The 20,345-nt window shown below is 41.2% G+C and overlaps 1 protein-coding gene across 2 annotated transcripts in view; it reads left to right on the top strand.

Annotated features, from left to right (window-relative positions):
* Window positions 1-20,345, top strand: part of VPS41 (VPS41 subunit of HOPS complex) — a 413,500-nt gene that overhangs the window by 312,980 nt on the left and 80,175 nt on the right. For both annotated transcript variants that reach the window (XM_029589524.1, XM_029589523.1), the window contains exons 17-22: window positions 4,605-4,697; window positions 7,556-7,683; window positions 9,180-9,324; window positions 16,033-16,074; window positions 16,577-16,627; window positions 17,254-17,391. In XM_029589524.1, coding sequence (XP_029445384.1) covers window positions 4,605-4,697; window positions 7,556-7,683; window positions 9,180-9,324; window positions 16,033-16,074; window positions 16,577-16,627; window positions 17,254-17,391 — 597 coding nt within the window. The remainder of the gene's footprint in view (window positions 1-4,604; window positions 4,698-7,555; window positions 7,684-9,179; window positions 9,325-16,032; window positions 16,075-16,576; window positions 16,628-17,253; window positions 17,392-20,345) is intronic.

The following is a 20,345-nucleotide window of genomic DNA, read 5'->3' as shown; positions in this document are numbered from 1 at the left end:
TCTCCCTTCTCAATATCAGGAGGCTGCCCAGGCCATCATCCACAAGGGTTTGGAGACCGGAAAACATGAAGTCAAGGCGGCCTATGACGGCTTCGAAACTGCTTCAAGGATGGCTGCATCAGTGCCAGGAGATGGGCATGGCTCAAGGCCTCAGACCTTAGGCCGGAAGTTCAAGATAAGGTAGTGGATGTCCCCTGCCTGGGAGACAACCTTTTCGGATCAAAGGTCCAGGATGCTGTGTCTCAGTTAAAAAAAACACACGGAAACACTAAGACAGCTATCTTCCCTCCCACAGGATCCCCCTACAACACTGGGCGTAGGCCTCAACGAAAGGACACCAGAAGATCTTTTTACCGACAGCGGAGGTACTACCCTCCAGCATCTCAACCCAGGCCTTCCAGAACACAACAAAGGCCGCAACCACGACAGCAGAGAGCAGCTAGGCCTCAACCTGCCCCACAGACAGGACCTGCTGCTGGTTTTTGAAATTTCATCCAGAGAACTCAGCCTTTTCTCAAATCCACAGCCAGGACTTCCAGTGGGAGGCCGGATATCCAAATTTTACAACAATTGGATACCAATAACATCAGACCAATGGGTCCTATCAATAATATATCGAGGATAACAACTCAATTTCCTCTCAATTCCCACAGATTTTCCACCAAGTCAATCTCATCTCAGCGAAAATCATATGCTTCAATTACAAGTAGAATTATCCACCCTTCTGAAAGCCAGGGCGGTAGAGCCGATGCCCCGGTCTCAGAGAGACAGAGGATTCTAGTCCCGTTATTTCCTCATTCCAAAGAAAACCGGAGGCCTTTGTCCCATCCTAGACCTCAGAAATCTCAACAAATTTCTGAAGAAAGAAAATTTCTGGATGGTTTCTCTAGGCACCATGCTTCCACTTCTACAAACAGGAGATTGGCTTTGTTCTCTGGATCTACAAGACGCTTACGCCCACATTCCAATATTTCCCCCTCATCGCAAGTATCTACGCTTCATGGTGGGGCAACGGCATTTCCAATACAAGGTTCTGCCATTCGAACTTGCTTCTGCTCCCAGAGTTTTCACGAAATGTCTGGCAGTAATAGCAGCACACTTGCACAAGCAAGGTGTCCATATGTTTCCATATCTAGACGACTGGCTCATCAGAAGTCAATCTCAACAAGGAGCTCTAACTTCTCTCAGTCACACAATTGCTGTACTCCACTCTATGGGCTTTCTCATCAACTATCAAAATTCCCATCTTACTCCATCTCGTCTGCTTCACTTCATAGGAGCAGAACTCAACACCATCCTTACAAAGGTCTTTCTACCACAGTATCGAGCAGAAACTCTGTCCCTGCTGGCAAACTCGATTCACTCAAAGAAACAAGCTACAGCTCATCAGTTTCTAACTTTACTAGGCCACATGGCCTCCACAGTTCACGTCACTCCTATGGCAAGGCTTGCCATGAGAGTAACACAATGGACATTAAGGTCTCAATGGATCCAAGCCATTCAACCACTATACTCCCCAATACAAGTAAACCACCATCTACCTTTTCTCTACTTTGGTGGGTAAACAAGGACAATTTGCCAAGGGCCTACTTTTCCAACAACCAGTCCCACAGATAATGTTAACTACAGATGCATCCACCTTAGGTTGGGGAGCACACATAGACACTCTCCAAACCCAGGGTACTTGGACAAAAATTGAAGCAACATTTCAAATCAATTTCCTGGAGCTTCGAGCTATACGTTATGCGCTGCATGCGTTCAAGGACTGCCTTTCACACAAGACTGTTCTCATTCAAACGGACAACACAGTAGCCATGTGGTACATCAACAAACAGGGAGTTACGGGCTCGTATTTCCTTTGTCAAGAAGCCGCACAGATTTGGGGCTGGGCCCTGAACCACTCAATGTTCCTCAGGGCCACTTATCTGGCAGGCATTCACAATGTAGTGGCGGATCGCCTCAGTCATCATTTCCAACCATACGAATGGTCCCTGGATCCCTTAGTAGTGACCAGGATATTTTAGCGTTGGAGGCAACCAACAATAGACCTCTTTGCGTCATATCTGAATTACAAAGTGGACAACTTCTGTTCTCTACACAAACAGAAAAACCAGCCAGCCAAGGACGCCTTTGCTCGCCCTTAGAACTCAGGCCTTCTATACGCGTATCCTCCGATACCGCTCATAACCAAAACTCTAGTGAAGCTACAACAGGACAAGGGGTCCATAATACTCATAGCCCCGTATTGGCCTCAACAAGTATGGTTTCCCACACTTCTAGACCTTTCAGTTAGGGATCCCATTCGCCTGGGAGTAGCTCCCACTCTCATAACTCAGGATCAGGGTCGGTTGCGCCATCCCAACCTTCAATCCCTATCCCTAACAGCATGGATGTTGAAAGCTTGATTTTACAACCATTCAATCTTTCAACCAATGTATCTCAAGTGCTTATAGCTTCACATAAACCTTCAACACGAAAGAATTATTCTTCCAAGTGGAAGAGGTTTACTTTGTGGTGCAGGCAAAAGGGTATAGATCCTTTCTCCTGCCCTACACCTTCTCTACTAGACTACTTATACCACCTTTCAGACTCTAGCCTCCAGACATCATCTGTAAGAGTACACTTAAGTACAATCTCTGCTTACCATAACAAGATGGGGGATGCACCAATATCCACACATCCTCTTGTCAGCAGGTTTATGAGAGGTTTAACTCAAATTAGACCACCAATTCGACCTCCAGTCACAGAATGGGACCTGAATCTGGTCTTAACAAGACTCATGCGTTCTCCTTTCGAACCCATAGATTCCTGTGATCTTAAATTTCTCACATGGAAGACTATCTTCCTCATAGCCATTACATCGGCTAGAAGGGTTAGTGAGTTACAAGCACTTGTCACGTACTCACCCTATACAAAATTCCTACATGACAGAATGGTTCTCCGAACACATCCAAAATTCCTCCCCAAGGTAGTTACGGAATTCCACTTGAATCAATCCATAGTTTTACCACATTCTTCCCAAGGCCTCATTCTCACCAAAGAGAACGGGCCTTACATACCTTGGACTGTAAGCGTGCACTATCTTTCTACTTAAACCGCACGGCAGTCTACAGGAAATCCACTCAACTCTTTGTATCTTATGATCCAAACAAGCCGGGTAAAGCAGTGGGTAAGCATACTCTATCCATCTGGTTAGCAGATTGCATACAGTTTTGCTATGAAAAAGCAGGCCTTCCTCTCCAAGAGCGAGTAAAGGCACATTCAGTAAGAGCAATGTCAACCTCAGTAGCACACTATCGCTCAGTGCCAATTCTTGACATATGTAAAGCAGCAACATGGAGTTCTCTTCACACCTTTGCAGCTCATTACTGTTTGGATAAACAGGGACGACAAGATTCAGTCTATGGACAATCTGTCTTAAAGAACATGTTTCCAGTTTAATCCCAACTCCTTCTACATCCAACCTACTGTGATGTTCGGCTAACTCATTTTCAACAACAATACTTGACCGTTGCCTCAATCTGAAATGAATCAGCCTCTAGCTTGCTAATCACCCATATGTGAGGATTAGCATCCTGCTTGTCCTGGGATAAAGCAAAATTGCTTAATTGTAATAGGTGTTATCCCAGGACAGCAGGATGTAGTCCTCACGAAACCCACCTGCCACCCCGCGGAGTTGGGTCTCATACCTATTATTATCTTATTTTTTACTAAAGCTTATTGCTACAATACGAGACTAGAGTGAGACCCCTGTGGCAGAGAATATCATGGCATGCTGGGCATGCTCAGTGGCCTCACAGTGCCAGTCAAAAGTTTCTACAAACTTTGACAGAAGTTTTTCCCGCACTAGGGCTCCGTCAGTGACGTCCCCCATATGTGAGGACTACATCCTGCTGTCCTAGGATAACATCTATTAGAAGGTAAGCAATTTTGCTTTATTTCTTCCCCCCACCCCAAGTTACCACAACCCTGTTCTTTGTAACTTTGTTTCTTTATTGCATTAACCATGTTCATTGTAAACCGATGTGATATTTTATATGAATGTTGGTATAGAAAAAAGCTTAAATAAATAAAAAAATAAATATTGTAAATAAATAAATAAATTGCCGTGTAGCAACAGCTATTAAGAAATTGGAAGAGCTCTGGTCTTCTTTTAGTCTAACCAACTGTGCATATAATGTGGATGGGAAGGAAGATAAAGTCAATGAGGTGTATCGGGGCAGGGGTGGACCTCAGAGCCTTGGAGCATTTACCTTTTTGCCAAGAAAGGTCTGCAGACTAGAGCAGTGCTTCTCAACCCAGTCCTCGAGGCACCCCCAGCCAGGTAGATTATCCGGATATCTACAGTGAGTACGCATGAGAGCGATTTGCATGCACTGCCTCCATTGTAGGCAAATCTATCTAATGCATATTCATTGTGGATATCCTTAAAACCTGACTGGCTGGGGGTGCCCCGAGGACTTGGTTGAGAACCCCTGCACTAGAGGTGAGCCAATTCTGTTTCCTAGTGTGCATCCACCTCTGCTTTCTCAGAAGTGGTACATTGCCTGTTGGTTTATTGTAGTTCTTTGGCAAATGATATGTTATTTTATGTTTTCATGTAGGCAATTAGTCAGTATTTGCCACGAGGGGATCTACGCCTGAGACCTGCAATCTATGAAATGATCCTGGATGAGTTTTTGAAGACTGATTATGAGGTAGCAAATACCACCCCATTTTTTTTCTTTTTTTTTAAATATTAGAAAACACTTCTTAAAAAAACAATGGGTTCTAGTCTGTTAACTAAGGAGATAGCTGGCTAGATCAAAGGTTCTGAAAATTCCTCTGCACGGAGGTACCTAATTTCACTAGGTTACTTGGTTTAGCCACTCTAAATGTACGCCTGCTCGAGAGCATAACATGGTCAGGAGAGAAACAAAATGCATGTGTTGAATATTCTCTCATGGTTTCTCCACTTAGTCCTATCCGCAGGTATAGAGGGAGTAATTTTATAATTGCGCAGGCAGGGGTAAAGGCTACATCTAACTTTTACATACAGACTTCACCCCATGCTTTCAACTCAGACTTGTGTGCAGAGGTTCGTTTTGAAAATTCCCACATTTATGGTACACTCATAAACTCACGCACACAAAGGCAGGTCTGCATTATCGAGAGTGTCATTTGCACGGTTTAACTCATGCATGCAAGTCTCTAAGCCACCCCAATGCCTCTCCACAGCGCATGTAAAAATACGTGTGAAATTAGGTTGCAGTGCATAGTTTTACCCGCTCTGAGCCTTGGGCTGTATTCTGATAGCCATTTATATGCATGAAATCATGCTTTATGTATGTAAATAGCTTTGAAAATGCACCCCAGCAGGGGTGAGTACTTTATCTGCTTGTTAGCTAATCTTCAAAGAAAAGCTACCTACATAGCTTCTGTTTCCAAATTTGGCCACACGATCACATAGATACAAGTGTACCAGCAAACCTTGCCCTTAATCTACCTGTAGATGGTGCTAGGTAGCTGAGTGGAAATCACTCACCAAACTTGGCAAGAAAATATAAATTGTAGACAAGTGTAATCACCCTAATGCATGGAAAAGTTCCTGACTAAAGCTGAGCAAGAGCTTTCTTTAAAAAAAAATAGTGAGTCATTGCTGGGCATCACCCAACTGCCAATTGTTAACTTATAAAGAACTATCCAAATATAGTGTTTGTGAAAGAGGGTATTTCACGATGTACTGCCCCAGGGCGTCATGAGATCATTGAGAGCGATAAGATTTTTTATGTCTCAATTTATCAGGACATATAACGGAATAATGTGCAGTATACGAAAAGTATATTAACCCAGTTCTCAGATTTGGATTTTGCATATAGTTGTCTTTCCAAAATCTGAGCTCAAATTGAGTTACAAATCAGGTACAGTAGGTATTTCCCTGACTCAGAGCACATACATTCTAAGGAGATCATTTACTAAGCTGTGTTAGGCCCTTACCATGCAGTAATCACCTTAACGTAATCACCTTCCTTTTCCTTCTTACTCCAAGTTCTATTTTTCCTTGTTAAATGTAACTGCTTTTTCCGCACTATTTGTTCAAGTTTAAGTTTATTTTGCACTCCTGTTTCATGTGAACCAGCATGATGGGACTATTGTCTTGAATGTTGGTATATAAAAAAACTTAAATAAATAAATAAAAATAAACGTATGTTTTTTTTTTTTTTTAATTTCCTCCACTGGAGCTGCTTCTAGAATTAACAAGGGGGGCTTTCACGAGTCTGTTGTGGGTTTGTTTTTTTCACATTTTGTAGGGGAGGGGGCAACTTCAGGTCATTTGGTCCCTTTAAAAGAAAATGGCTGCCCTGGGCTTCATGGAATTTTATGGGGGCTACTAACCCAGGGTATTTTTCCTTGTGGTATTTGTTCTTATTGATTCTAAGATCTTCCTTGATGCTCGCATTTCATCAGTATGTCAAAGGGCCTGCTTTAAACTGAGATCAGTCTGTTCGCAGACACACTTAAAAATGTGATGCAGTCTCTTGTCCTTTCTGTATGAGACTACTGTAATTTTAGATTTATTGCTAAGATGCGTTCTTTGCCTGCAGTTGATGCAGAATGTGGCATTCCATGTTACTTCAGGCAGTCGTATTAGGGTTCACATGACATGAATTCTGTAAGACCTACATGGGTCATCATTGCTGATGTCACTTTAAGGTTGTCTATCTTGCGTTTAAAATTTTTCATTATCAAGAACCTGGATGACTTGCTGGGAAAGTTGAGAGATATCCCAGAGCAGTGTCTGTGTTCTGTGGAAGATAGGCTTCTCGCTATTCCATCTTTTAATAAATAAAGATTATCACAAACCAGGAGTGTTTTTATTTGTGTACCTCTCACCCTCTGCAACTCTCTTCCAAAGCTGCTGAAGTATGACAATAATTATTGTTAAAGGCATATTTTAGAAAACTTGTGACTTGATTATTTTGTAGAGGTTTTCGTTTATAGGGTAACTTCTATTCTGTAACTGCCATTCGGCGGATTTTTTTTTTAACTTGCATTTGCTCCCCAGATAAGTTTTCTTATTTTGTTTTAATGATAGTTCATGTTTCTGTTTTTTAATCTTTTTTTGAAAAGTTGGATTTAATGGCTATTTAAATCTGTAGTTGTCATTTCCCTTATATTTTATATTATTTATTGCATTATTCTTATTTTATTTTTTTATTCTGTACTCTGTGATTATTTTTATGTCAATACGACATACGGAGCCAACTTTTTCTCAACACACCAGAAAAATAATGGCAATGATAAAACTAAATGGAGGTGCCGTAATGTGATTTTTGTTTGGTTGTGTTGTTATACATCACCCGGTGTACCTGATGGGGCAATATATTAAATCTAAATAATTAAATGGAGGATCACTGTAATGTAATTGATCGGTGATTCCCTCAGTCAGTCACGCAGCCCACTGTCACAAGCTGGCACTCAGCCTTTATAAGGAGACTGTTCATACATTCGGGTGATTATTGGGGAAATTTTGGCCAAACAGTCATTTTTATTTCTATCATTTTCCCCTCCGTAGGGCTTTTCAACCCTGATAAGAGAGTGGCCCGGAGACCTGTACAACAACATGACGATAGTTCAGGCAGTACTGGACCATCTGAAGAAGGACCCACAGAACAGGACACTGCTTAGGACCCTGGCAGAACTGTGAGTACCCAATTCCGCGCCGTCCTTCCTGCTGCAAACCAGCCCCACTGCGTTAGAAAGGGGGAGGTATAGTAATCCTGCCATTCTCTGCACTCTCAGGCTTTGAACTTTACTCCTCAGTTTGCCAGAGTTTCATCAGCAAGTTCATAACATAACAGAGACATATTGTTAGCCAGAATAAAATACCCACATAGATAGCAGGTGCAGATTTGGGCCATTGCTTTTTCCATAGGCAGTTTCTCCAAGGAAATAGGAGAAGGGGGATGGTTTATTTCTGCTATTTTTTGACTGAAGCTTCTTCTGTCAGATTCCAGTGGCTAATTCATGCCTCTCAGGAGAACTGAGGCGTAAATCTTTTTTTTAATAACTTGGCCAAAAGCAGGGATTGTCCTTAAAGATAGGGACCTGAAATCTACACATTGCAATAGATTTTGAGCAGAGGAAATATTTTTCAGAAAAGCACCTTCCCAGCTGTTATGTCTGCCAGTGCCTCCTTGTGTTAGAACCTTGAGCTTCTTGAGGGGCAGCTTCGGAACCTGGAGCTCTTTTGGTAACCTTGGTTGTGCAATGAGAAATGTCCCTGAGAGCCAAGGGCATCTAATAAGTTAGCTACAGTCACCAATTTAGAAACCTATGCTGGAGTAGTGTAGGTACGCTTAAAGCTAAAGTTCCTTATAATTTGTATTCTGAATCCTGGTGATCATTTTTAAACAGTTTGGATTTGGAGTTTATTAACGTGGCGAATCGTCATATTTTTCTTTTCTCCGTCTCACCCCAAATCTACATTTTACGTTCTGTGTTTTTTTTAAATTCAATACAAAATAGACACTGGTTGTTCTAGCCAGTTTTAGGCACTTAAGAAAAACACCTGGCAGTTTGAAAGGCCACACTCACACACACTCACACTCTGATCCATCAAAATAGGGTAATCATGATTCCCATTTTCAACTTTTCCTTTAACTAGCACTTGCTCGTCTTCCATAACTTCAGAAGGAGAGTGGAATTCCTTTCAGAAATAGTTGTGAAACCTCCAAGCACAGGCAAAAAAAAAATGTCTGCTGTTCTCCCCTGAAATTCTGGAGGTGTGTTGTCAGAAAACTGAATCTCCTTATGGTATTATGACACCCTAAACTGGAGACCTTTGCAAGGGCCAAAATAATTGCCTTCTAATTTTGTTTTTTTTTTGTGGGTTTTATACAGGGGCGGATTCCGGATGAAGACCGGCTCGGGGATTCGCTGCCCAGGAGATACCATGTGGTCTGCCGAGCGCGGCTCTGTCACGGCCGCGCTCGGCAGATCACGTGACTAGAGCGACCGGCCCACCGGGGGATGCCCGATCCCCCAATAGGCCAATCCGCCCCTGGTTTTATTTTAAAGAGCTTGTTAGACTAATCTGTAATATATGATTGGCCATACATTTCAGATAATGCCCTCAAGTTCTTCATTAACAAAACGCAACAGAAGTACAATGTGTGACAGTGTTTCTTTGTCCTCAGGTATACATATGATCAGCGCTATGGCAAGGCTCTTGAAATTTATTTAACACTGAGGCACAAAGATGTTTTCCAGCTCATCCACAAGCACAATCTTTTCAGTTCGATCAGGGACAAAATTGTTCTGCTAATGGAATTTGATGCAGAGGTATGAGTAATTGTTTCATCTTCATTTCACTCTTTCCCATAAAGGTAGCATTCAGAATTTTCTTTATCATCATGTATCTCCTCCCTTTCTAGGCTGATGCAGAAAGATGCACTTGGCTGAACGCACGGGTCAGCCCTCAATTAAACACACTTTTTGCGAGTGTAAAACTTACTGCCTATGCAGCAAGGGGGGTTTTACCCTCGTAAAATGTATGTTGAAAACTGCGCGTAATGCTTAGTGCCCTCGCATGGAAATCCCATGCAAATGAAGGCAGTAAACATTACTCCCCGATGCAGAGCAGTGAAGTTTTTCTTACCCCTGGAAAACTTAACTCCTGCGTCAGAGATGGTGTTAAGTTTCTAGTGCTGATCAGAAGTGCAATAATGTGCCCACTGACGATGATTGCAAAGCCTGTGCTTCCCCCTTGACAGCTCTGTACACCAAAAAAAAAAATCTGAAAAGCAAAAAGTAGGTACCATGCAAATAAGGCACATAGGACCACCACCCTGGACCCGGGGTCCTCCACCTCAAGCCCAGGCAGACATAGCTACAACCCCGATCTCTCACTTCCCTCTTCCCGGCCAACAAAAAAAAACCCAGGCTAGAACGTCTGCCTATGCTGAAGTTCCGCCCGCCCCTCCCAATCTACTCTTAAAGGTATGGCCACAGAAACAAAAAGGTAAGAGGGCAGCAGCACATTGACTGAAGGCTCCCATTCCAATGCCTTCCCAGTGACACCCGGCTACCTCTTAGCGCTTCCATCTTGAAACATGTGCAGCCTGTGCTGAGTTCACATTTTTCAGTCAGCGCACTTTTTAAAACTCCCAATGCTTCAGCATAGCATTAGCTTACTACGTCAGAAGTTTTAAAAAAAAATTAAGCTGTGTGTTAAAACTTTGCATTGAAATCCAGCACCCATGTCCTTAGGGGTAGATTTTCAAAGGGTTGAGCGTGTAAGATATGCGCGCAACCCCCGAAAACCTACCCCAGCCTCCCCCTGCGAGCGCCAAGCCTATCTTTCCTTTGTTATTCTGTGAACATGTGAGCATGCTTATTGTTCTGGAACCCCGCCTTCATTACACATTTGCATTTACAAACATTGAGACCAGTATTTAGCACTACTTAGCCAGATAAATAGGGACTTATCCGGCTATGTGGCAGCCTCTGAATATCCAGCTATGTTCAATGGCCACTACTTCTCCAGCTAAGTAGATAGCTAGGTATCTTGAGGGCAGGGCAGTGGTCGGATTGACATGGGGAAACATATCCACTCTCTTAAACTGTATGTGCCTATATTTAGTCCTATCCGGTTAAGTTAACTGAATAAGTTAGACCTGCTCAATAGCAGGTCTAAAGTTATCCGGATATAACTTATTCATCTAACTAGAACTTATCCGGTTATATTTAGCAGCATAGTTGTGCTGCTGAATATCCCTTCTAAGTTATCCAGATAAGTTATATATCATGATAATTTAGATAACCGGATATCTTTGAAATTGGGCCCATTATTTTTTATTTTATTCACTGAGTGATGATAAAATTGTTTGAAAATGGTTCAGAATAAAAAAGTGTTTTTAGCAAGAATAAACTAAGGATCTGGTTTGCAAAGGTTTTTTTTCCCATTCTGCATCTATGGAGGGAAAACAACTTAATGACAAACCCTTAGTATTTTTAGAGACTGTCTCAGACCTTGTTTATATGTAGGACGTCTGATTTTAGGTTTTAATCAATAAAATGCCCAAATGCAAAAATAATAGATGTTTGCTCGATAAACACTGGAAAAATACCATTTCCCCTAATACTGTCTCACCCCTGCCCTTGCTTATCTTGGATTCTCCGCTCTGTTTTTGTGCGTTTTCAATGTCCAACAACTACTCACCCTACACAAGTTTTTAGTAGCTGATGAGCCTCCATTCTCCTCCTCTGCTGCACAGCTTTTCCCAAAAGCAAGCTTTGGAGCTGGTGAAATGAGGACAAAATGTGCAAAGGTGAGGAGTTTGGAAAGGTAGAGACAAGAGCAGGGAAAAAGCTGAGGGGACAGGGTGTTGGAGCTGGATTGTGTAGGGGAAGTGGGGAAGCTGTGGCTGAGGTTGTGGGGGGAGAAAAGTGCTTGCTGGGGGTCGTGTGCTGGTGATTGGAAAAATGTAAATTCTGATGCTGCTTACTGTGGGGGAATGAGAGTACTGTTTTGTTACGAGAGTTCGTTTGTGTGATGAGAATGTGTGTAATTGATTCAACTGGAAAAGATACCCAGTAGATGACCTTTGTTGTGGACAAATATAAATTGATGCCCTTAGGGAAAATAATCCTAACTATAGGTTTACAAAGCTGGTTTCTTATTAGGAGAAACCATCCAGGAAAAGGATCTTGGAGTCATTGTGATCAATGCGTTGAAATCCTAAGCTCAGTGTTTGCCGGCATTAAAAAAAAAATAAAGCAAATAGAATGTAAGGAATTATTTGGAAAGGAATGGAGATCTAAACTGAGAATATCATAATGCCGCCGGATAGATCTATGGTGAGACTGTACCTTGAGTGTTATGTGCTGTTCCGTTGCCCCATCTCAAGAAATATATTGGAACTAGAAAAGTTACAGAGAAGGGCAGCAAAAATGATGAAGAGGATTGAATGGCGCCCCCATGAGGAAAGTCTAAACAGGTTAGGGTTCTTCACCTTGGAGAACAGATGACTGAGAGGGGATGTGATAGAGCAGTGATGGCCAACCTTTTGAGCTCAGTGTGTCAAAATTCATAAAAAAACCGAGCGTAACTCGGGTGGTGTGTCACTTCTAGAAAAATCCATAATTGTGATATTTGTAGCTCTAATTAACAACAAGTTATAATTTTAATATATGTACTGTATTTATTAATAAAGCAAAAACAAATAATTCTTTACCTTGCCTGCTTAGTGACTTTTTTGTTGCTGAATTTCGTCTGCTAAATCTTCAATTAAAACACTCTCTCCCCCTCCACCCCCCCTCCCACACAAACTCTTACTCCCCTGGATTTTCTCATACACACTCATGCTCTCACACTCACTGGCTCCCTCACATACACACAAACACACACACCCAGGCAGGCTCCCAGTCATTTTCACACCACTCCCGCTCCATCCTCCAGGCAGGCACCAATTCATTCTCACACTCACAGACCCCAGGCAGGCACCCATGCATTCACACACATACACCCCCAGGCAGAGACCCATTCATTCACATGCACACACTAAAGGCAGACCCCCCTCTCTTTTGCCAGCAACCTCGGAACCTCTCTCATTCCTCTGCTGCCACTGTCACTGCTGCCACATGACTATTGGGGATGTTACTATTCTTGCACATTCCCAAAGATTACATGTGCCAATCACTAAAAATATATATATTTTTTTTAACCTTTGCTGTCTGATCTTAGTTTTCTAATTGATTGGTCACAGGCTTTTTTTTTTTTTCCACCTTCCCTTTCTTATTTTTTCCACCTTCCCTTTCTTTTTTTTATTTTTTTGCCAATTCCTTTTATATTGTCTTTTTTTCTGTTTCTTTTCTCTCCATCTTCTTCCCTCAAACACACAGTCAGGTTCTCATTCTCACATGCATTTCTCTCTCTCACACACACACACAGCTCTCACTGGCACATGCTGTCTGACTCACACACACAGGCTCTCTCTCACTCCCACATGCTGTCTTGCTCAAGCACATGCAGTCTCTGCAAACATTCAGGTCCTCACTCTCACACACAATCTCTCAACTCATGTCATACACGCGCGCGCACACACACAGACCCTCAGCCTCTCTCTCACCTCTGGGCCTCCTCTTCGCGGGTCGCGCAGGATGGGCTCTGCGGCAGCCCTGCTACCGGGCTTCTTCCTCTTCTCGGGCCACTGCGATTTTAGATTCGCGGCGGCCCGTAAGCGCAAGCGATGCTCCTCTTCTGCACGCACTGATGCTTCACCTCCTTCCTGCCCACGCGGCTCCGGCAACCTTTACTTCCGGGGCCGCACAGGCAGGAAGGAGGAGGAGCATCAGCGCGTTCAACAGGATCTTTTTCTTTGGGCTGTGGTGAAGTGAGCCTCACCACGGCCCTGCCTATCTGCCAGTCGCTGCGCCGCATGCGCCTCCCTGCGCCCTGGGGCATTGGGGGGGGGGGGGGCTGGAGGGATACTAAAAAACTAAAAAAATAATTTTAAAGGGTTGGCGCAGCCGAAAAAAAAAAAGGCTCGGCACAGCTGATAAAAAAAAAAAAAAAAAAAAAATCGATAGTTCCGAAACGCTACGCGTGTCAGCAAAAACGGCTCGGCGTGTCACCTCTGACACGCGTGTCATAGGTTAGCCATCACTGTGATAGAGGTTTATAAAATCATGAGTAGGATGAAACAGAGAAATAGTTGATTTTAAACAAATTGGAAAAAGTATTTTTTCACTCAATGCACAATTAAGCTGTGGAATTTGTTGTTGCAGGATGTGATCAAGAACTAGAACAGTTGAGTTAGGAGGAATTTGGACAAGTTCCTGGAGAAAATGTCCATAAACAAGTATTAGCCAAGTGGACTTGGGGAAAGCCACTGTTTATCCCTGGGAGTGAGCAACAAGGAATTAATCAATTATTTGGGATTAGTAGGACTGTCTAATAAGCCAAAGTGGCCACTGTTGGAGACAGCATGTTGAGTTCGGTGAGCCTTTAATATGATTCAGCATGACAGCTTGTGGGGGGTAATTTGCAAAGGCACTTACATGCATAAAATCTGATGCTATACATATAAGTGGATCTTTGAAAATAGCCTCAGTAGCTATACACATAAAAGTATGTGCAGAAAATGATTTTGCACATACCCTTACACACATACTAAATAAGTATTCCAGTGGCTGGATTTGGGATGGAAATGAGATTTATGCATGTAAATCCACCCACAGAAAGTTACACCTGCACTTGAGCAGGTCAAAATGTGCCTATGTGCCATGGAAGGTTCTGCATACATCCATTAATTTTCTAACTAGATTTAAGTGCATAAATCCACTTTTAAAATTCTGGCTGAAGTCCGAATAGCCCAGTGAATTTAGCTTGATAAGTTTATCTGGCTAACTGTGCCAGCCGCCTAGCAGCTGAATAGGGACCTGGTTTCCAGTCTATTATTCTAACCACTGTGCACCTGTGCGCTCTCCGCAATCTCTGGAACAAATAGAAAAATTAGGTTTCACAACTGATATGGCAAGACTAGAGAATCAAGAGAAGAGGTGTTGGTTTGACTATAGGATTTTCTATGGTCTTCTATGCAAAGTGGAAGAATCGCAACTGGGCAAACTGGATAAACCAGTTTGTGCTTTTTCTGCCTTCATTTACTAAGCGTCAATTTTCAGAGGGGGCTGATTTAGGTTCTTAACTGAATTAGGCATCTAAATCATCCCCCTTTAAAATTTAACTAGAGCTGAGCACCTAAATTTAGGAGCCTAGACAAAATTGGTACCTAACAAGTAGGCAGATACAGGAGTGGAGTTAGTTGAGGGAAAAAAAAAAGTCAGGAGTGACATACTGATTTTTTTTTAGGAACGTTTTCAGCCAAATCCTTAAGCACCTAAATTTGGCTGAATTTTTTCCTGAAATTTAGGAATCTACATGAAGTGATTTTCATTTTTTGTTTATGTATATTGATCCCTACGTTACTAAGATAAGTGGTGTTCAGACAACCTTTATAATAAAGCTTCTCCACTATTTTCATCAGTACTCCACTAGATGGATCTCTAACTCCCAAAATAAAATAGTATTCCATAGCAAGGAAGAATGGGTGAACCTCATCCAACTGTTCTAATCCAGTTTTCAATCTAAAACTAGTTGACTTGAATTTAGATCATTGCAGTCAGTGTGACTCAGTCCAAATTTGATACACAAATATGTCTATGTGTATTTAACCTGGACATTCATATTTACAGACTCAGACTCTTTGAAGTTAGTATAATCTTTGAATAGCTGAATTATAAATGCTAATCTGCAATTATTCACATCCAGATTTGGTATGAGTGCCTCATATTTAGCTGATCATTTGGTACCTAGTTTATGGTGAAGGGCATGAAATAACAAAGAGGAAATAAGAGGTTGATTTCAGTGCTACCAATTTTTTGTTTGAGTGTTTTGTAATGTAATATACAAGGAACATTGTTTTTTGTCAAAATAGGACCATTTTGTAACATGCTCAATCTTCTGTTCTAGGTGGATAACGTTCCAGACATAAAATTAAGCAAATTATACAAATTGTCACACACAGCAATTGACTTTCATCCTTACTATTCCAAGCACTGATTGGAATTTTACTATGAACAGGAAGCCCAGCTGCTTTATAAAAATAAATAAATAAACCACTGATTTGGGGAGCTGCCTTGTACTCCCAAGTGAAAGGAAGGCTCTGCCTAGCTGTCTGGTCACATGCAAATAGATTTACTGCAGGTGGAATTTGTAGTTGAGTCCACAGTATCTGCTTCTCAATCTCATGCCCTGCTGTGAAGCATCAGTGGTAGAGTGTGTTTCCCTTACCTGGATATGCTAGACAGAAGACATGGGTTGTGTTGTTGGCCTTGTGCTAAGCAGTCGATCTAAGAAAAAAAAAAATTCCCCAGGTTGGCCTTCAGTGAGTCGTCAATATTAATTTAAAAAACTTCCGTTATTTGTGGATTTTGGTTCTGTTTTTATCAGGTCCTCTGTGTAACTCATTCTTTAATTACTTGTTTCAGAAAGCAGTGGACATGCTGTTAGACAATGAGGATAAGATTTCAGTAAGTATTCAGTCACTAAACGCTAATTAGATACTTGTGAAAAACTTTGAAAACTATGCTATAATTTGTATGTGCTTTTTTTTTTTTGCATCTTTTCCAATATTACTGAGAAGTAAAGGTCAGCGAGCAAGCTACAGGTGCCAGTCATTTGTGACTAGCTTTTAAACATTAGCCTTCACGAAATAAATGGAGGCTTAATGGAATACTGACATTTTGTTTTCCTTGTAACAAGAAGTCTGTCTTCTCTCCAGTTTCATTCTTTTAGCTGTGTCTCAAAGAAGATAACTAAACCCCCAGAAAATATCATCCCTGCCACTTTGGACAGGGCTGTGAATGTGAATAATCAGCCGTGACAACTATGCCCAGTGATTGCCCAGGACAGTGTAGAGGGAACTTGACAGAAACCCTTTACATTTGTTCTACTTGTCCATACATTGAAAGTGTGCCTTGCCAGCACAGGCAGACGTTCATTCCTATTTTCTGTTATTCCTTTTGTCTTTAGACTGAAAAAGTTGTGGAAGAATTAGAAAACCGACCTGAATTACAACACTTGGTAAATTATACTAATTTTTTTTTAAAGGAGTCTTTTTTTTTTTTTTTAATTATATTCTGCCTTTTGTGACATTTAAGATCAAATTACATTCCGGTACTATAGGATTGAGAGACATTTGTTTACAGGTGCTGAGGCTAGCTTTAAAATAACTTGGATTCATAATGAGTGCAGGATATGTTAAGTGACATTAATCTTCATTAAAAAGTGTGAGGAATTAAAGCTGTACAGAAACAAACCCTGGGTAGCTAGATGAACATGTGAGCGCTTGAGGTGAATAAAAAGCTACAATTGGCTTCCACTGCCAACCCACCAAGTCATTCCACTCTTTTGAGGAAGGTGCATGATCTGTCAGAGATATCTAAGAATAAACAAATGCATAAGTAGCAGATTTAGGATTTCCTGTAACTCATTGTCCCTTTTAGCAGGTTCCACTTTCAGTTCCATCATTTATAAATAAATCCCCATATTAAACCCATAGAAAATACTCAAATAGAGTTGTATTTCATCCAGAACTCTTATGGTCACGCTCTGAGCCCTTTTCCACTTAAAAATCTAGCACTGCAAGAGATAAAATTAAAGCATAGTCTTATAATGTCATTGTCTTAAATTATTGTTCTTCACTGCAGTATTTGCATAAACTTTTCAAAAGAGACCATCATAAAGGACAGAAGTTCCATGAGAAACAGATCAGCCTGTATGCTGAATATGATCGGCCAAATCTGCTCCCATTTCTCCGAGACAGCACCCATTGCCCACTGGAAAAGGTAAGCAATCCTATTTAATTTGCATGGAAAGCAAACGAAGAAATAAAGAAACGAGTGCATGTTTAGAAGAACAGTTAGGTAGCAACTAATTTTATTTATTTTTTAGTTTCATTTGTGACGGAACCATTGGCAGCCTTGGGCATTAGATCTGGTCCCTCTGCACTGGCACTCTTCCATTTATAATGCATCAGGACACAGGCAGAGGCTTTCTGCTACCATTTGTGCTGATAGCAGATAGAACAGGCTGTTGTGGTCTAATAAGCTGAGATGTCCAGATGAGACAGCAACTCGGGCATTTCCCCAACCTGTGTTATATAGCAAAGAAGGTAACATGGAGAAGAAAGGGAAAATGGTGGGCGAAAGAGGACTATGTAAGGGGAATGGAGGGTTTTAGAGGATCGTGCATTGGGGGTGGGGGGATGAAAGAGGATCACACAGATGGGAGTGGAGAAAGAGAGAGAGGAGAATATAAGGCAGAGGGAGGGGTGAGAAAGAGGGTTGAGGGATAAGAGTAAGAGACAGGATTTTGTAGAGGGAGGGGGCCATGACTGAGAAGAGCTCCCCCAAAGTAACTGCTTGCCCTCTTCCACAATCCACATCCATGTCCTACATACATTTTTAAACTTGTCTAATTCTGTTTTCGGCTTTTGGACTATCCAGTTTAGTTGAAGGTACAATTCCTGGCACTCTTACAGCTGAACGACCATCAGGTAATAAAATTACAGTGGTCTTGCAAAATTTGGTTTGGTGTGCCAGGTCGAACAGACTCAAAAGTATTCCGTGAAATGAAGATTTAGAAGCACTGTACTAAGATACTGATCAGTACACTCTATAAATAGTCTCCATGGCTCGAGCCAAGCTGGCTCCATCCCCCATAGTAGTGTTTCACGCTCCGAGCTTCCCTTAAGGGACACGGCCAAGCCACAACATGCAGTACCTTTAGAGAGAATGAGGAGGGTTTTTTTCATTTCTTGTCTTCACATATTTTTATAATAAAAATAAAGAACTTAAATGGATTAGATACCAAATTAAAAATCTAATGAGCAGTAAAAAAAAAACAAAACAAAAACCCACAAATACAAGTAATATTGCAGTGAAACATAAAATATAATCAAAATGAACTGTAGTTTTCATATATTATATTTAATTTGTTGTAACTATTATTTAATGTAAGCCACTATGGGTGGTCCTACAAGACCAATAAAGTGAGATACAAGTATAAAGAAGAGATTAGAAAGTAACTTACACTAAATGTAAAAGTGAAAAAGCCAGCAATAATAAGTAATATTACTTATTGTATTAAAAGAGCCTCAGAGACTAAAGAACTGTAAAACTTATTTTCCTTATGTACTCTCTGTGGACATAAGGGGTCCATTTTCAGCCGCTGTGTGGCTCGACTAGTTTGCCAGATAAACATATTCATGCCACTGAATATACCCGGCTATCTTAAAATTGGCCGATTATGTCTAACCAGCTAACTTTAGGACAGCCCTATGTCCTGACCAGAGTTAGCTGCATAGGATAAGCAGCTAACTCCGAATATCGGAGTTAACTACATAAATTATGCAGCTAACTCTGCTTCTCCCGGAAATGCCTCCCATCTGCCCCCGGAAAATCCCCGACTTATGCTAGAAGTTCATTTCATTTTTCATTTTAATTTAATAGGATTTATTAATTACTTCACACAAAAAGGCCAAAGCGATGTACAATAAAACATACATAAAAATAAGAATATGTACATCTTAAAAAATAAAACATACAAATGTATACTAAGCTCTCTAAGCGATAGATATATTACAATTTCACATATTAACATCTTGCCTACCCATAATTCGCTGATCAAAAAATTCAAGAGACCTGCTGTAGAAGAAAGGACTTAAGACCACCGCTAAAAGTTTTAGTGCTTTTAACTGCATACGGTGATGAATATCGCCAGGTAGCCATTCAGACGGATAACTTTTCAGTTATCCATCTAAATGGCTTTTGAATATTGACCGCAAGATATATGGTGATGATCCAGAAGGTTTCCCTCTTTAACATTGAATTCATCATCTCTTCTCTTAGGCTTCTCACTGTTTTAGATTCCTCTAATGTATCCTATTAAAATGGTGCCCTACCTAATATTGATAACTTTTTTATAATTCTTTATTTTAGTATCTTTACATATGGCAAGTCAAGAAAAAAAACTTGTCAATGTTACATTGGATATAGGAAGAAAAAAGAAAACATACATATAAGGCAAAATTTCTTATATAACAATGATTATCCAGATGAGGCCTCAAAAAGGGGGTGGACAGTCACAAAGAAAATATTAAAAGAAATATGGCACAGAAAAAAGTCAAATATAACTCAAAAGTTCACATGATTGGACAGCTAGATTAGGAGGAAACAGCAACAGGAACTTCACGATTCTAAAGAAAACCCTCTAATTACTCAGGTTCAAAGAAAAGATATCTATCAACGCCTAACTTTATTAGACATTTGCAAGGAAATTGAAGCGAAAAGAAGCTCCAAGAACAAGCACTAGCTGCTTTTTCAATAAAAAAAAGCCTTCCGTCCTAACTGTGTTGCCTTAGCAACATCAGGAAATAATGCCAACTGGTGGCCAAGAAAAGTTTCATTTGCATGGAAAAACATTTTCATAGTCCATATGCAATCTGATTCCAAGGCAAAAGAAACAAGCAGTGTAGCTGTGCCCTGGCTTTCTCTCTTCAGCTCCTGCGAGAAAACTGTCAAATTCTCTAAAGCAGTGGTCCTCAACCCTGTCCTGGGGTGGCCCACCAGCCAGTCGGGTTTTCAGGATATCCTCAATGAATATGCATGAGAGACAATTTTGCATGCACTTCCTCCATAACATGCAAATGTTCTCTTCATGCATAATCCTTGTGGATATCCTGAACGCCCGACTGGTTGGTGGGCCCCAGGACAGAGTTGGGTACCACTGCTCTAAAGTA

The sequence above is a fragment of the Rhinatrema bivittatum genome, chromosome 2 (genome assembly GCF_901001135.1).
Source record: "Rhinatrema bivittatum chromosome 2, aRhiBiv1.1, whole genome shotgun sequence".
Classification (NCBI taxonomy): domain Eukaryota; kingdom Metazoa; phylum Chordata; class Amphibia; order Gymnophiona; family Rhinatrematidae; genus Rhinatrema; species Rhinatrema bivittatum.
The sequence above is the reverse complement of the archived record's forward strand: the minus strand, read 5'-3'. Positions and strand labels throughout refer to the sequence as shown.